Genomic DNA, 19,051 nt, shown 5'->3' on the forward strand with positions numbered 1-19,051 from the left:
ATGTGTGGGCTGTGACTATCGAGGAATTTTAAATTAAGTTATTGTAATATACTTATGTTCTGAAGCATTTTACAATGCATTTTTCGTTTTAAACGGACATAAAGTTTGGGATGACGCCGCCCGTTAGGTGCACCGACCGGCGATCAGCGAAAAGGGGTATGGGCGTCCGTTTTGCCGACCCAAAGGGACAAAATCCGGACAAAATCAGCTCTCTGGAAAGAAAGAAAATGCCAGCTGTACCTTTGCAGGTTGATGCGTGGCATTGCCCATTCTGCTCCTCTGCGCAACTTCAGAGTTCAGAGACAATCTGTCACATGTGTATTCCCCGCTGCCACCATCTTCTTCCTCAATGGGACAATTTACAAAGCCTGTGACTGGACCATCCTGAAGAAATTTATATTTTGGGCAAACAATCGATCCAACAAGGTTCGATCGATCTACCGTCAATCATTGCAATCTTATATTGGAACCTATGGAAATGACGAACTGCCAGTCTGCCACGGTGTTCCGCCGTGAACTCGAAGGGCTTCACACTCACAACGCCAGCGCCGCCAAACCAAAGCCAAAGCTGCAGGCAAACTCAAATAAGGGGAGCTGCATGCCCACCGGTGGAAGTGGAACCCGGCCGGCGACGGATCACGACGTCGTCTCCTTGGGAGGCGCTGCGCCGTTGCACGTCGTTGTACCGCTGCGAATTGCATGGCGCAGCCTCTGCAACGCAGCGTGGGACGAGCCGCCCTCCTCCACGGCCCGCCTGCACGCGGCCTTCATCTTCATGGCCTTCTCCCTCGCCATGGCGCCCTCCTCCTCCGACCCGCCGCACATCACGCGTCTCAACGCCCGCTCAAGCTCCGCCGCCTCCACGAAGTTGTCCCGCTCCCTGTCCACCTCCATCGCCACGGCCACGCCGACGACGGACACGAGCTCGAACGCGTTCAGATGCTGCTCCGCGTACAGCGGCCACGGCACCAGCGGCACGCCGTGCCACATGCTCTCCAGCGTCGAGTTCCACCCGCAGTGCGTCACGAAGCAGCCGACGGCGGCGTGCGCGAGTATCTCCTTCTGCGGGGCCCGCGTTGGCCACACCAGGCCCCGCCCCTCCGTCCGCTCCAGGAACCCCTCCGGGAGGAGCTCGTCCAGGTTCGCGTCCGTCGGGTGCCGCGAGCCGGCGGCCGGAGGGCCGCGCAGCGTCCACAGGAAGCGGTGCCCGCTGCGCTCCAGCCCCGCGGCCACCTCGTGCGCCTTGGCTCTGTCGAACCATCCCAGGCTCCCGAAGCAAAGGAACACCACCGACGCCCGAGGCTGCGCGTCGAGCCACCGGACGCAGGGCTCGTTCGACGCTTCCACGGCGTGGTCGATCACTGGACCGATCGGGTATAGCGGCGGCGCGCGTCGTCCAGGCACGCACTGGCCTCCGGCTATCGCGGCGAGAAGTCCGGGCTCGAGCGCGTCCACCGTATTAATGATGATGCCGTCGGCGTCCATGAAGCGACGGCCGTGGTACACGAACCACGCGTAGTTAGGGCTCTCCTTATCGCCCAGAAACCCCGGAACAGACCCCGCGGGAACCGGCGGCATGCCCGGGACTTCCACCGCGCCGTCGTCGGACGCGTCGGAGTCGACGGCCAGCGCCGGCAGGCGCAGAGTGAGCGCGAGCAGCGCGGCCGTGGACGTGAAGTAGACGTACGTGGGCACGGCGAACTCGTGCGCCACGTCGATGACGGCGGTGGCGAAGAAGTCTATGACGAGCGCCGCGGCGCCGAGTTCCGCCACGGCGACCCTGACGTGGGGCGCGTGCAGCTGCATGTAGCGGGACTTGAACTCCTGAAGGTTGCCGGCGCAGTCCGTGGGCGGGTCGACGGCGGGGAGGTGGTGGAACCGGATGCCGAGCCCAGAGGCGGAGGCCGCGACGCGCCGGACGTGCGAGTCGACCTCGGAGGCCGACTCGGGCGTCGCTGGCCGGACAATCAGCACGGTGACGGTGAGCCCGTCTCCGCCGTGAGCGAGCAGCCGCTTGCCGGCCTCGATGAGCGACATGAGGTGGCCCGAGCCGGGCTCCGGGAGGAGGAGGACGTTGGCGCTCGCCATTGCAGCACTTTATCGGGCAAAACGTGAGGAGTGATCGAAGCCTGCCGTCGTGGTTCTTGCCGGCCGAGGTGGAAGTGTCTGTCACGCGCAATACATAGGGAGAATATAGGAACGTTTCTTGTGGACTACTACTTGTGAACGTTGTGTACGTACGTGGGAACACCGACGACGATACAGTGCAGTGCACACGTTCTTCACGAGTGATTGGATCCTAGCCACGTCCCAGCACGTACGGCAATCGCCTTCGAGCCACCACCACCTCTGGCGGTGGCACGGTGGTACCGGAAATGTTCCTCACGACGGGCAGGCCGGGCCGACGGGGCCGTCGGGACGTCTCCGTCTGTGGACCGTCCACAAACAATTGTTCCTGTACTACTAGACAAAAATTGTTCGTGAACAGTTTAGTTTGTTGATTCGTGAGCGTCATCATGGTTTGCGTGGACTGACGTCGGCAGCGGCTGGCTGTTCCGCCGTCCTCTGGTTGGGCCGTTGGCTCATCGGCGAGCCTCTTGCCAGTAATATCTCCCGATAATTGATTCCAACAACCTGCAAGTGCACGATGGGGATGGGCAGGTCAGCCGGTTTGGCTGCCACGCCATATCACGAAACAACGGTGACTCGTCACGAGGAAAGACTAGCTAGTCATGCGGTGCTTACATGCATGTCATACCATGCTGATGGAGAGATGCTCAATAAAAACCCATTTGTCCGTATTGCATCCCAGTACACTTCTCTTTTCAATTACTAGTAAATATGCACGTGCAACACACGTCTATTTGGACTAATAAGTGTGCACGTGCAACATGCATCTATTTGGATTAACACATTATACTATACTTAATACAAGACAATTTATTCATAAATTTGAAATTTCCCTATAAAGTACACAATCTCTTATTCCCAACTCATACAAATAATTTGAAATATCATTTCTCCTTAATCAACATGTCTCTTGTATTAAAAGACCACCCACTTTTCCCAATGTATAAAACTCAAAATTATTTAAAAGATTCATCATGATTCTCCATATGCACACATTTATGCAAGTATAATCACACATGAAAATGTCATTTAGGACAAGCTAAGGAACCGTTTCAGTGCCAACAAACTCCAGTCAAGAATTATTATTACAATTGAGTGTCAACCACACAATAGCGGGAAGAGACCTCTATGGTTTGTTGAAAAGAGGAAGTCATTGTCACATAGAGAAGTGTAAAGATGTCTTGACTGCATAAAATCAGCTGTGAAACAAGACAAAAAAATGCTAGTTGGACCATCCGATTCTACTATTACACCACAAGTGTTGTAACGTCTGGAAGCAAGAAAAGTGACTTACTTTATTATGAAAATAGAACATGTAAACAAAATAAAAATTACATTGATAAATTGCGTAACTATACTTGTTAATCACTGGACAAAAGCATTAATATGACAACTTGGAACAGTTACTTGAGTACTACACATTTCTTTAAGGGCTCAACATTCTAAAATTTTGACAATATAACAAATATCCTCTCAGTTTGTAGTAATAATGATACGTAGGCTACCACTTGTAAGAATAACAGTGGCAAAAAAGGGCCAACAAATGCCGGTTTAGAAAGAAAAAAACTGCAGATATGCTTCCAATTTTAGCAACTCTAGTGGATAAAACATATCTTACCTCCCAAGTCAAATGAAAAAATGTACTTCTTACAAGTAGTAGAGATGAAGTCATAAGGATCATGATTCTAGATATTCGGAGAAACATGGTTGGTCCCTCTGTATGATGCGAAGTCGTTGCAGTCAGTAGAAGAGTGACCTGCCCTCCAGGCAGAAGACGAAGGCGGCGACAGCACGTGTGCGTGTTCGGAGGAAGCCGCAGCTCCTCTTCGCATGTCTCCCATTGTGGCTCGCGTGGGTGGTGGGCTGGTGACGACAGGCGACTCGCGATCGCGATTCCCTGATAGAAGACGATAGGATGCGCTCGCGATTAGTTTCCTAATAATTAGATGTGTTCGTGATTAGTTATCTAATAGGATGCGTTTGTGATTAGTTTCCTAATAATTAGATGTGTTCGTGATTAATTTCCTAATAGGATGCGCTCGTGATTATTTTCCTAATAATATGATGCATCCGTGATTAGTTTCCTAATAATAGGATGCGTTTGTGATTAGTTTCCTAATAATTAGATGCGTCTGTGATTAGTTTCTTAATAGGATGTGTCCGTGATTATAGTTTCCTAATTGACCAGGCGTGGCCTTCATATTTTCCTCCATGGTGGAGTACAGTCAGTCAATGTAAATTGCTAAGTGCACACAGAGAACAGATTAGGTTAAGGCTAGCCGTTAGATTGAGTTTAGTGGGACTAATCATGCGGTGGTAATGTATCCGTGTATGTTTTGTGGGGTGCACTTACAGAAGATTATGTTTGCTCTTTTATAAGTAGTATAGATTCGTGATTAGTTATTTAATAGGATGCGTTCGTGATTAGTTTCCTAATAATTAGATGTGTTCGTGATTAATTTTCTAATAGGATGCGCTCGTGATTATTTTCCTAATAATAGGATGCACCCGTGATTAGTTTCCTAATAATAGGATGCGTTTGTGATTAGTTTCCTAATAATTAGATGCGTCTGTGATTAGTTTCTTAATAGGATGTGTCCGTGATTATAGTTTCCTAATTGACCAGGCGTGGACTTCATATTTTCCTCCACGGTGGAGTACGGTCAGTCAATGTAAATTGCTAAGTGCACACAGAGAACAGATTAGGTTAAGGCTAGCCGTTAGATTGAGTTTAGTGAGATTAATCATGCGGTGGTAATGTATCCGTGTACGTTTTATGGGGTGCACTTAAAGAAGATTATGTTTTCTCTTTTATAAGTAGTATAGAAGTATAGATGTTGATGAACACTTGGAGAAGATACGACAAAGATACTTATGAACCGTACCTAGAACAATTATGGAGACCAATGTGTACGATAGAGAATCACTTTAGCTATATGTCAGTTGTTTGAGTTTTAAATTTATGTTAGTCGATTTTGTAGCCATTGGATCTTGCTTTGCTATTCATGCGGTTTTTTTTCTCTGGATGTGACTCTGAATGTGTTGGGCCCGATCTGATCGACTAAGCCCAATTCTGGGTTAGTGTAACAACCGATCAGCCGAAGTCGGTCGCACTGAGGAGAATTTGGGGACGATGAGAGGAAGAGGGTGAGGGAGGTAGGAGAAAGGGGATGAGATTTAAATTGTGAGTGTTTTTCTCGCTGCATTGTCTCACGCGGACGAGGTGTTTAATACAGACACACACACACTCTACACACGCGTATCTGCCACATGCGCCCCACTGGGCTCAGCCCATACTCACATCGAGCCCTTTCCCCCTCATAGTCCACTGCTCAGGTGGTAGTAGGTGTGACAATTGCCCCCCTTGAGCGGAAGCAGCGTCGTCCCAACATTGAGCCGTAGGGTAACGACGACGAAGCACAGTGTAGTCTTCCCAGGTAGCTGAATCCGGAGAGTGAGATGATCACTGCACACGAACCTGAACGGCTGAAGTGTTGCCCTTCTTGACCATTCGGCGATCCAGTATCACTTCTGGTTGTAGTGGTGCAACCATGAGGTCTGGTGTTCGAGGAAGCTTGGCGAAGACCGGAAAGTAGTCTAGTGTGAATGGTTTCAGTTGAGATACATGAAACACAGGATGTATACGACTGTCAGGAGGCAGTGTCTGATGAGGATACAGACCTGGGTAGGGTCATAGGCCTGACCTACACACCCTACCCAAGGTCACTACCCCAGAAGAATGAGAAGACCAAGAATCCACTCGACGATGCAATCACTCGACCGGAATTCTCTACCTTCACTCGACCATATGGAGACCAGTCGACCACGTCGAATACCAGGAGTCGGTAGGACGCACAACGGCCAGATATTCACTCCTTAGTCTTCATGGGCATTAAGAGTACTTAATGCCGGCGTTACCAGTAACGCCCCTTACTTTATGTACATTAGTTCCCTTGTAATGGAGGCAGGCTGGGGTCCTGGCGCACTCTATATAAGCCACCCCCCTCCTCTGGCACAAGGGTTCGGATTCTCTGTAATACAACACACATAATCCAATCGACCGCCTCCGGGCTCCGAGACGTAGGGCTATTACTTCTTCAGAGAAGGGCCTGAACTCGTAAATCTCAGGTGTACATCTTCGCCATAGCTAAGATCTTGCCTCTCCATACCTACCCCCCTTTCTACTGTCTGGCTTAGAACCACGACAGTTGGCGCCCACCGTGGGGCAGGCGTCTTAGCGACTTATTGGTGAAGTTGCAAGTTTTTCCGATCACCATCACCATGGTTTACGGCGGCGGGTTGGCTGAAGGCCGCAAGATCCGTCTCGGCGCGCTCGTTTTCGTCGTCGATGACTCCGCGTGGCTCCAAGAAGCTCCCCTGGACACTGAGGCGCTCCCCGTCCGAGGAGCGACGCACTTCCGCGCGTGCGTTCGTGGCGTTCTTCTTCGGCAGCCGTCGACTCAATACCAGTCGGCTCCAATGGCGTTTTCCTCCCCCGCTGTCCGCCGCCGCAAGCGATCCGGTCGATCGCGGTTTCAGCGGTGGGTGAAACACGTGGTGGCTCAGCAATCGACCACCCACCAAGTCGCGGCAATCGAGCCCGACGAAACTCTCCACGGCTTGTTCGATCTGTCGACTGGATCCATGGAGACCGCATCCGAATGCGATAGCAGCGATCCTGCGGCCGAAGTCTTAATGGTTGATGGGCCTCACAGCCCACCTGGTTTCTGCCGCGAGGGCGGCGGAGACGGAGGCGTCGATCCGTCGCACGCCCACGAGGAATACCGACCCGAGCCCCTCTCTTCTCAGGAGAGGGAAGAACTTCGTCGCCGCAACATGGATGCACTCCACACGCCCATCATAGGAGAAACCCTCGAGGCTCGGGCCTTGTAGGAGGTGCGCTTAGCTAATCTGGCTGAGCGCACTCGACTGATAACCTCCAACGGGCTCTCGACGAGCGCGCTCAGGAGCGGATCCATGAGTCCAGTCGACGACAACTCTTTCCGCCTCCACGTAAGGTATACCACACTCCGATTCAGAATCTCACAGCCGTAGCCCGCATAACAGAGTCGATCCAACCGTCCCAGTCAGAGGCTGGCAGAGGGTTGATGCAAATCCAGGCCCTGCTCAGGGCGGCGGGAGAGCAGAATACAACAGTATCTCAGTCGCGAAACAAGATTCACAGCAGATCCGTTACAGCAAACACGGTTCAGTCGGCTCACAGCCCCAGATCACCTCCGCAGCGTGAAGGGCATAGACAATATGATCATCCACTCGACCGTGACAATCGCCGTCGAGGACGCACGCCTCCCCCGAGGAGTGCGTCGTATGTGCCTCGGCGGAACGATGACAAGCACCGTCATAGTGGTGAGCGCAGAGCTTCAGTCGACCCAAGGGAACCAGGCTTTGACGCGAGATCTATCCTCGTTCAAGGCCTGGTCGACTGAAACAGGGCGCACAGAGAAGATCCAGGCAGAGACCGTCCAAGTGGCAGTCGAGTGCATGTTTCTGGTCTCGAGTGTTTTAGCAGAGCCATCAGAGCAGCAGTGATTCCACCCAACTTCAGGTTGGTGTCCGGGGTCAGTAAGTTCACCGGTGAATCCAAGCCGGAAACTTGGCTTGAAATTACCGAGTGGCTGTGCAGATTGGGGGCGGCAACGACGAGATAGTGACGAAGCATCTCCCCCTTATGTTGGAAGGGTCAGCCCGAGCGTGGCTAACTCAGTTGACTCCAGGCAATATTCACAGTTGGGAAGAGCTATGCCGAGTGTTCGTGAGAACTTTCGAGGGCACGTGCAAGCGACCAACAGGTTTGCCCGAGCTGCAGCATTGTGTGCAGAAGCCGAATGAGACTTTGAGGGAGTTCATCCAGAGATGGTCCACTTTGCATCACACCGTCGAGAATGTTTCAGAGCATCAAGCTGTATGTGCCTTCAAGGAAGGCGTCAAGTACAGGGAGTTGGTCTTGAAATTCGGTCGGACTCGAGATATGACTCTGGCTCGGATGATGGAGATAGCCACCCGGTACGCTAATAGAGAAGAAGAGGATAGACTCCTTAGCGGGAAGAGCAAACCGGTCAGCCAAGACGCCGGTGGAGGTAACTCCAGTCGGAAGCAGAAGCGTAAAGCCGAGCCAGCAGCTCCTGGAGAGATCGCAGCAGTGAATCAAGGAAAGTTTAAGGGAAAACGTAAGGGGCCCTGGCCCCCAAAGAAGGTGAAGGATAAAGAAGGGAATGATGTGCTGGATTTTCCATGCCACATCCACACAAAGAAAGATGAGGAAGGTAATCTGATTTACCCGAAGCATACCATTCGGCAGTGTCGACTCCTAATCCAGCAGTTCCGAGAGAAACCGCCCAATGAGAAGGAGAATGAGTCGGACAAGGAGGAAGATGAAGAGGAAGACGATGGTTATCCCAAAGTCAATTCCACCTTGATGATTTTTGCTGATGTTGAAAGCAAGAGTCGATTGAAGTTCATCAACAGAGAAGTGAACATGGTCGCCCCTGTGGAGAAGACCACCTATTTGAGATGGTCTCAGATGGCCATCACATTCGACCAGTCGGACCATCCCGCTCGTGTGGCCACCCCTGGGAGGCACACTGGTGGTCGACCCTGTGGTTGGGGGCACTCGACTGACCAACGTACTGATGGATGGTGGCAGTGGCCTGAACATCCTTTACGCTGAAACCTTGAAGGGGATGGGCATACCGATGTCCAAACTAAGTGAGAGCAACATGAGTGAGGGAGTTCTGGACTAGGGGGTGTCCGGATAGCCGAACTATCATCATCGGCCGGACTCCAAGACTATGAACATAAAAGATTGAAGACTTCGTCCCGTGTCCGGATGGGACTTTCCTTGGCGTGGAAGGCAAGCTTGGCGATACGGATATGTAGATCTCGTACCATTGTAACCGACTCTGTGTAACCCTAGCCCTCTCCGGTGTCTATATAAACCGGATGGCTTTAGTCGATAGGACGAACAACAATCATACCATAGGCTAGCTTCTAGCGTTTAGCCTCCTTGATCTCGTGGTAGATCCACTCTTGTAACACACATCATCAATATTAATCTAGCAGGACGTAGGGTTTTACCTCCATCAAGAGGGCCCGAACCTGGGTAAAACATCGTGTCCCTTGTCTCCTGTTACCATGCACCTAGACGCACAGTTCGGGACCCCCTACCCGAGATCCGCCGGTTTTGACACCGACATTGGTGCTTTCATTGAGAGTTCCTCTGTGTCATCACCGATAGGCTCGATGGCTTCTTCGATCACCATCAACGACGCAGTCCAGGGTGAGACCTTCCTCCCCGGACAGATCTTCGTATTCGGCGGCTTTGCACTACGGGCCAATTCTCTTGGCCAACTGGAGCAGATCGAAAGCTACGCCCCTGGCCGTCAGGTCAGATTTGGAAGTTTGAACTTCACGGCCGACACCCGCGGGGACTTGATCCTCGATGGATTCGAGCCACAGCCGAGCGTGCCACACTGTCACGGTGAGCATGATTTAGCTCTGCAGCCGGACAGTACCCTGGAGGCCGCACTCGAACCCGCTCCGATCTTAAATTCGTAGCCGGCTGCGCAGGTCGAGGACGGATGGCTAGACACCGCCTCGGGGGCTACAACCTCTACGGCGATAGAGCCGAACACTGACCTTGTCCCTCATAAAGCTCGTGACTCCGAGGTGCTGGACTCCTCACCGGACTCTGAACCTCCCGTGCCCCCTCCGATCGAATCTGATTGGGCGCCGATCATGGAGTTCACCGCAGCGGACATCTTTCAACACTCACCTTTCGGCGACATCTTGAGTTCGCTAAAGTATCTCTCGTTATCAGGAGAGCCCTGGCCGGACTGCGGTCAGGACGGTTGGGATGCGGACGACGAAGAAATTCATTGCCCACCCACCACCCACTTAGTAGCCACTTTTGACGATCTAACCGACATGCTAGACTATGACTCCGAAGACATCGACGGTATGGACAACGATGCCGGAGACGACCAAGAACCAGCGCCTAACGGGCAATGGAAAGCCACCCCAGCTCACGACGTATACATGGTGGATACACCAAAAGGAAGCGACAATGAGGAAAAACGGGACGTGGCGAAGGACAACTCCCCCAACAAACAACCAAAATGGTGACGCAAGCGCCGCCCGAAGACCGGCCTCGATAAAAACGGCACCCATACGGACCCGGCCCTAGAGCAGGGCGAAGCAGTGGACAACGCACATGCCACCAAGCAGCCATCCGAACATGATGAACTGGACAAGCAACCCATCCCCGGCGAAGACGATCTCACATCACCAGAGCATACGAACCTTCATAAAAGGCTCGTCGCCACTGCAAGAAGTTTGAAGAAGTCAAAGCGGAAGCTCAAAACAGCGGAAGACGCACTCAGAATGAGATGGAGCAAAGTACTCAACACCGAAGATAAATATGGCGCTAGTCACCAGACAAAGAGCTACCCGAAGCGCAAGCTGTTGCCCAAATTTGACGAGGAGGCCTTAGAGCCCCCGCAATCAAAAAAGAAAGAAGCCGCCTGGCCGGATAGACGACCAGATGACAGGCCAAGAGCAACAAGGGGCGCCGCACACAAGCCGACACACGATCAGCATAAAGATCCTTGGAAAAAGGATGACCCAGCCAGGTCTATCTATGGGCCAAAAAAGAAGACTCCAGGAAGCAACATAACCGCCGAGCATTTGAAGACAACGGCACACCCAAATATAGGGGCGCCGCACACCCACTATATTTCACCGATGAGGTACTGGATCATGGATTTCCAGCGGGATTCAAACCCGTAAACATAGAGGCATATGACGGAACAACAGACCCCGGAGTCTGGATTGAGGATTATATCCTACACATACATATGGCCAGAGGAGACGATCTCCATGCCATAAAATACCTGAAGGAAATATGCCCTAGAGGCAATAATAAAGTTATTAATTATTTCCTTATATCAAGATAAATGTTTATTATTCATGCTAGAATTGTATTAACCGGAAACATGATACATGTGTGAATACATAGACAAACATATAGTCACTAGTATGCCTCTACTTGACTAACTCATTAATCAAAGATGGTTATGTTTCCTAACCATAGACATGTGTTGCCATTTGATTAACGAGATCACATCATTAGGAGAATGATGTGATTGACATGACCCATTCCTTTAGCCTAGCACTTGATCGTTTAGTATATTGCTATTGCTTTCTTCATGACTTATACATGTTCCTGTAACTATGAGATTATGCAACTCCCGTTTACCGGAGGAACACTTTGGGTGCTACCAAACGTCACAACGTAACTGGGTGATTATAAAGGAGTACTACAGGTGTCTCCAAAGGTACATGTTGGGTTGGCGTATTTCGAGATTAGTTTTTGTCACTCCGATTGTCGGAGAGGTATCTTTGGGCCCTCTCGGTAATGCACATCACTATAAGCCTTGCAAGCAATGTAGCTAATGAGTTAGTTATGGAATGATGCATTATGTAACGAGTAAAGAGACTTGCCGGTAACGAGATTGAACTAGGTATTGGATACCGACGATCGAATCTCGGGCAAGTAACATACCGATGACAAAGGGAACAAAGTATGTTGTTATGCGGTTTGACCGATAAAGATCTTCGTAGAATATGTAGAAGCCAATATGGGCATCCAGGTTCCGCTATTGGTTATTGACCAAGAATAGTTCTAGGTCATGTCTACATAGTTCTCGAACTCGTAGGGTCCGCAAGCTTAAGGTTTCGATGACAGTTATATTATGAGTTTATGAGTTTTGATGTACCGAAGGAGTTTGGAGTACCGGATGAGATCGGGGACATGACGAGGAGTCTCGAAATGGTCGAGACGTAAAGATCGATATATTGGACGACTATATTCGGAGTTCAGAAAGGTTCCGAGTGATTCGGGTATTTTTCAGAGTACCAGAGAGTTACGGGAATTCGCCGGGGAGTATATGGGCCTTATTGGGCCATACGGGAATAGAGGAGAGAGGCCGAAAGGAAGGAGGCACGCAGCCCCCCTCTGGTCCGAATTGGACAAGGGGTGCGGCCCCCCTTTCCTTCCTCCTCTCCCCCTCTTTCCCCCTTCTCCTACTCCAACAAGGAAGGAGGGAGTCCTACTCCCGGTGGGAGTAGGACTCCCCTTGGCGCGCCCCTCCTAGGCCGGCCGCCCCCTCCCTCCTTGCTCCTTTATATACGGGGGCAAGGGGGCACCTCTAGACACAACAACACAAGTTGATCTACGGATCGTTCCTTAGCCGTGTGCGGTGCCCCCCTCCACCATATTCCACCTCGGTCATATCGTCGCGGAGTTTAGGCGAAGCCCTGCGCCGGTAGAGCATCATCATCGTCACCACGGCGTCGTGCTGACGGAACTCATCCCCGAAGCTTTGCTGGATCGGAGCCCGGGGATCGTCATCGAGCTGAACGTGTGCTGAACTCGGAGGTGCCGTACGTTCGGTACTTGGATCGGTCGGATCGTGAAGACGTACGACTACATCAACCGCGTTGTCATAACGCTTCCGCTTACGGTCTACGAGGGTATGTGAACAACACTCTCTCCTCTCGTTGCTATGCCATCACCATGATCTTGCGTGCACGTAGGAATTTTTTTTGAAATTACTACGTTCCCCAACAGTGGCATCCGAGCCTAGGTTTTCTGCGTTGGTGTTATATGCACGATTAGAACACAAGTGAGTTGTGGGCGATACAAGTCATACTGCTTACCAGCATGTCATACTTTGGTTCGGCGGTATTGTGAGATGAAGCGGCCCGGACCGACATTACGCGTACGCTTACGCGAGACTGGTTTCACCATTACGAGCGCTTGTGCTTAAAGGTGGCTGGCGGGTGTCTGTCTCTCTCACTTTAGCTAAATCGAGTGTGGCTACGCCCGGTCCTTGCGAAGGTTAAAACAACACTAACTTGACGAACTATCGTTGTGGTTTTTGATGCGTAGGTAAGAACGGTTCTTGCTAAGCCCGTAGCAGCCACGTAAAATTTGCAACAACAAAGTAGAGGACGTCTAACTTGTTTTTGCAGGGCATGTTGTGATGTGATATGGTCAAGACGTGATGAGATATAAGTTGTTGTATGAGATGATCATGTTTTGTTGAAGTTATCGGCAACTGGCAGAAGCCCTACGGTTGTCTCTTTGTTGCATAAGATGCAAGTGCCAAATAATTGCTTTACTTTATCGCTATGCGATAGCAATAGTTGCAAGAGCAATAGTTGGCGAGACGACCATGTGACGACACATTGATATAGATCAAGATGATGAAGATCATGGTGTCATGCCGGTGGCTATAGAGATCATGACAGTACTTTGGAGATGGAGATCAAAGGCGCAAGATGATCATGGCCATATCATGTCACATATTTTGATTGCATATGATGTTTATTTGTTATACATCTTATTCTGTTTTGTTTGACGGTAGCATTTTAAGATGATCTGTCACTAATTATCAAGAAGTGTTCTCCCTGAGTATGCACCGTTGCGAAAGTTCTTCGTGCTGAGACACCACATGATGATCGGGTGTGATAGGCTCTACGTTCAAATACAACGGGTGCAAAACAGTTGCACACGCGGAATACTCGGGTTAAACTTGACGAGCCTAGAATATACAAATATGGCCTCGGAACACGGAGACCGAAAGGTCGAGCGTGAATCATATAGTAGATATGATCAACATAATGATGTTCACCATTGAAACTACTCCATCTCACGTGATGATCGGACATGGTTTAGTTGATTTGGATCACGTGATCACTTAGATGACTAGAGAGATGTCTGTCTAAGTGGGAGTTCTTAAGTAATATGATTAATTGAACTTAAATTTATCATGAACTTAGTCCTGGTAGTATTTTGCAAATTATGTTGGAGATCAATAGCTCGCATTGTTGCTTTCATATGTTTATTTTGATATGTTCCTAGAGAAAACTGTGTTGAAAGATGTTAGTAGCAATGATGCGGATTGGATCCGTGATCTGAGGTTTATCCTCATTGCTGCGCAGAAGAATTATGTCCTTAATGCACCGCTAGGTGACAGACCTAGTGCAGGAGCAGATGCAGACGTTATGAACGTTTGGCTGGCTCAATATGATGACTACATGATAGTTTAGTGCACCATGCTTAACGGCTTAGAATCGGGACTTCAAAGACGTTTTGAACGTCATGGACCATATGAGATGTTCCAGGAGTTGAAGTTAATATTTCAAGCAAATACCCGAGTTGAGAGATATGAAGTCTCCAACAAGTTCTATGGCTAAAAGATGGAGGAGAATCGCTCAACTAGTGAGCATGTGCTCAGATTGTCTGGGTACTTCAATCGCTTGAATCAAGTGGGAGTTAATCTTCTAGATAAGATAGTGATTGATAGAATTCTCTAGTCACCATCACCAAGTTAGTAGAACTTCATGATGAACTATAATATGCAAGGGATGACGAAAGTGATTCCCAAGCTCTTCGTGATGTTGAAATCGACGAAGGTAGAAATCAAGAAAGAACATCAAATGTTGATGATTGACAAGACCACTAGTTTCAAGAAAAGGGCAAAGGGAAAGAAAGGGAAACTTCAAGTAGAATGGCAAACAAGTTGTCACTCCCGTGAAGAAGACCAAAGCTGGACCAAAGCCTGAAACTGAGTGCTTCTACTGCAAAGGAAATGGTCACTGGAAGCGGAAATGCCCTGAATATTTGGTGGATAAGAAGGATGGCAAACTGAACAAGGGTATATTTGATATACAGGTTATTGATGTATGCCTTACTAGTGTTTATAGTAGCCCCTGAGTATTTGATACTTGTTCGGTTGCTAATATTAGTAACTCGAAACAGGAGTTACGGAATAAACAGAGACTAGTTGAGGGTGAAGTGATGATGAGTGTTGGAAATAGTTCCCAGATTGATATGATCATCATCGTACACTCCCTATACTTTCGGGATTAGTGTTAAACCTAAATAAATGTTATTTGGCGTTTGCGTTGAGCATGAATATGATTTGATCATGTTTATTGCGATACAGTTATTCATTTAAAGTTAGAGAATAAATTGTTATTCTGTTTACATGAATAAGACCTTCGATGGTCATACACCCAATGAACATAGTTTGTTGGATCTCGATCGTAGTGATACAATTCATAATATTGATGCCAAAAGATGAAAAGTTAATAATGATAGTGCAACTTATTTGTGGCACTGCCGTTTGTGTCATGTCGGTGTAAAGCGCATGAAGAAACTCCATAAAGATGGATTATCGGAATCACTTGGTTGTGAATCATTTGATGCTTGCGAACCGTGCCTTTTGGGCAAGATGACTAAAACTCCGTTCTCCGGAACAATGGAACGAGCTACTGACTTATTGGAAATAATACATACCGATGTATGCGGTCCAATGAGTGTTGATGCTCGTGGCGGGTATCGTTATTTTCTGACCTTCACAAGATGAATTGAGCAGATATGAGTATATCTACTTAATGAAGCACAAGTCTGAAACATTTGGAAAGTTCAAAGAATTTCAGAGTGAAGTGGAGAATGATCGTAACAAGAAAATAAAGTTTCTGCAATTTGATCGCGGAGACAAATATTTGAGTTACGAGTTTGGTCTTCAATTAAAACAATGTGGAATAGTTTCACAAACTCATGCCACCTGGAACACCACAGCTTAATGGTGTGTCCGGACGTCATAATAGTACTTTATTGGATATAGTGCGATCTATGATGTATCTTACCAATTTACCACTATCGTTTTGGGGTTATGCATTAGAGACAGTTGCATTCACTTTAAAAAGGGCACCATCAAAATCCGTTGAGACGACGCCTTATGAACTATGGTTTAGCAGTAAACCTAAGCTGTCGTTTCTTAAAGTTTGGAGTTGCGATGCTTATATGGAAAAAAGTTTTCAACCTGATAAGCTCAAACCCAAATCGGAGAAGTGCGTCTTCATAGAATACCCAAAGGAAACTGTTGGGTACACCTTCTATCACAGATCCGAAGGCAAGATATTCGTTGCTAAAAATGGATCCTTTCTAGAGAAGGAGTTTCTCTCGAAAGAAGTGAGTGGGAGGAAAGTAGAACTTGATGAGGTAATTGTACCTTCTCCCTTATTGGAAAGTAGTTCATCGCAGAAATCAGTTCAGTGATTACTACACCAATTAGTGAGGAAGTTAATGATGATGATCATGAAACTTCAAATCAAGTTGCTGCCAAACCTCGTAGGTCTTCCAGAGTAAGATCCGCACTAGAGTGGTACGGTAATCATGTTCTGGAAGTCATGTTACTAGACCATGATGAACCTACGAACTATGAGGAAGCGATGATGAGCCCAGATTCCACGAAATGGCTTGAGGCCATAAAATCTGAGATATGATCCATGTATGAGAACAAAGTATGGACTTTGATTGACTTGCTCAATGATCAGCAAGCCATGTTAAATAAATGGATCTTCAAGAGGAAGACGGACACTGATAGTAGTGTTACTATCTACTAAGCTCGACTTGTTGCGAAATGTTTTCAACAAGTTCAAGGTGTTGAATACGATGAGATTTTCTCACTCATATCGAAGCTTAAGTCTGTCTGAATCATGTTAGCAATTGCCACATTTTATGAAATCTGGCAAATGGATGTCAAAACTGCATTCCTTAATGGATTTATTAAAGAAGAGTTGTATATGATGCAACCAGAAAGTTTTTGTCAATCCTAAAGATGCTGACAAAGTGTGCAAGCTCCAGCAATCCATCAATGGACTGGTGCAAGCATCTCGGAGTTGGAATATACGCTTTGATGAGTTGATCAAAGCATATGGTTTTATACAGACTTTTGGAAAGAACTATATTTACAAGAAAGTGAGTGGGAGCACTACAACATTTTTGATAAGTATATGTGAATGACATATTATTAATTGGAAATGATGTAGAATTTTCTGGAAAGCATAAAGGAGTGTTTGAAAGGAGTTTTTCAAAGAAAGACCTCGGTGAAGCTGCTTACATATTAAGCATCAAGATCTATTGAGATAGATCAAGACTCTTGATAAGATTTTCAATGAGTACATACCTTGACAAGATTTTGAAATAGTTCAAAATGGAACAGTCAAAGAAAGAGTTCTTGCCTGTGCTGCAAGGTGTGAAATTGAGTAAGACTCAAAGCCCGACCACGGCAGAAAATAGAAAGAGAGTGAAAGTCATTCCCTATGCATTCAGTCATAGGTTCTATAAAAGTATGCCATGCTATGGACCAGACCTATTGTATACTCTGCCCTGGTTTGGCAAGGGAGTACAATAGTGATCTAGGAGTAGATCACTGGACATTGGTCAAAATTATCCTTAGTAGAATAAGGATATGTTTCTCGATTATGGAGGTGATAAAAGAGTTCGTCGTAAAGAGTTACATCGATGCAAGCTTTTACACCGATCCAGATGACTCTAAGTCTCAATCTGGATACATATTGAAAGTGGGAGCAATCAGCTAGAGTAGCTCCGTGCAAAGCATTGTAGACATAGAATATTTGCAAAATACATACGACTCTGTAATATGACAGACCCGTTGACTAAACTTCTCTCACGAGCAAAACATGATCATACCTTAGTACTCTTTGGGTGTTAATCACATAGCGATGTGAACTAGATTATTGACTCTAGTAAACCTTTGGGTGTTGATCACATGACGATGTGAACTATGGGTATTAATCACATACAGATGTGAATATTGGTGTTAAATCACATGATGATGTGAACTAGATTATTGACTCTAGTGCAAGTGGGAGACTGAAGGAAATATGCCCTAGAGGCAATAATAAAGTTATTATTTATTTCCTCATATCATGATAAATGTTTATTATTCATGCTAGAATTGTATTAACCGGAAACATGATACATGTGTGAATACATAGACAAACATATAGTCACTAGTATGCCTCTACTTGACTAGCTCATTAATCAAAGATGGTTATGTTTCCTAACCATAGACATGTGTTTTCATTTGATTAACGGGATCACATCATTAGGAGAATGATGTGATTGACATGACCCATTCCGTTCGCCTAGCACTTGATCGTTTAGTATATTGCTATTGCTTTCTTCATGACTTATACATGTTCCTGTAACTATGAGATTATGCAACTCCCGTTTACCGGAGGAACACTTTGGGTGCTACCAAACGTCACAACGTAACTGGGTGATTATAAAGGAGTACTACAGGTGTCTCCAAAGGTACATGTTGGGTTGGCGTATTTCGAGATTAGGTTTTGTCACTCCGATTGTCGGAGAGGTATCTCTGGGCCCTCTCGGTAATGCACATCACTATAAGCCTTGCAAGCAATGTAGCTAATGAGTTAGTTACGGAATGATGCATTACGTAACGAGTAAAGAGACTTGCCGGTAACGAGATTGAACTAGGTATTGGATACCGACGATCGAATCTCGGGCAAGTAACATACCGATGACAAAGGGAACAAAGTATGTTGTTATGCGGTTTGACCGATAAAGATCTTCGTAGAATATGTAGGAGCCAATATGGGCATCCAGGTTCCGCTATTGGTTATTGACCAAGAATAGTTCTAGGTCATGTCTACATAGTTCTCGAACCCGTAGGGTCCGCACGCTTAAGGTTTCGATGACAGTTATATTATGAGTTTATGAGTTTTGATGTACCGAAGGAGTTCGGAGTCCCGGATGAGATCGGGGACATGACGAGGAGTCTCTAAATGGTCGAGACGTAAAGATCGATATATTGGACGACTATATTCGGAGTTCGGAAAGGTTCCGAGTGATTCGGGTATTTTTCGGAGTACCGGATAGTTACGGGAATTCGCCGGGGAGTATATGGGCCTTATTGGGCCATACGGGAATAGAGGAGAGAGGCTGAAAGGAAGGAGGCACGCAGCCCCCCTCTGGTCCGAATTGGACAAGGGGTGCGGC

The 19,051-nt window shown here is 47.8% G+C and overlaps 1 protein-coding gene across 1 annotated transcript; it reads right to left on the bottom strand.

Annotated features, from left to right (window-relative positions):
• Positions 1-375: 375 nt before the first annotated feature.
• Positions 376-2,217, bottom strand: LOC123046926 (UDP-glycosyltransferase 88A1). The gene has a single exon (XM_044470360.1). The coding sequence runs from the start codon at positions 2,086-2,088 to the stop codon at positions 637-639; it is 1,452 nt and encodes a 483-aa protein (XP_044326295.1). The 5' UTR covers positions 2,089-2,217; the 3' UTR covers positions 376-636.
• Between the last annotated feature and the right edge of the window lie 16,834 nt (positions 2,218-19,051).

The sequence above is a fragment of the Triticum aestivum genome, chromosome 2B (assembly GCF_018294505.1).
Source record: "Triticum aestivum cultivar Chinese Spring chromosome 2B, IWGSC CS RefSeq v2.1, whole genome shotgun sequence".
Classification (NCBI taxonomy): domain Eukaryota; kingdom Viridiplantae; phylum Streptophyta; class Magnoliopsida; order Poales; family Poaceae; genus Triticum; species Triticum aestivum.

Bases quoted from the DNA above. Each gene is read 5' to 3' on its own strand.
- LOC123046926 (XM_044470360.1), bottom strand. From the start codon at position 2,088: ATGGCGAGCGCCAACGTCCTCCTCCTCCCGGAGCCCGGCTCGGGCCAC.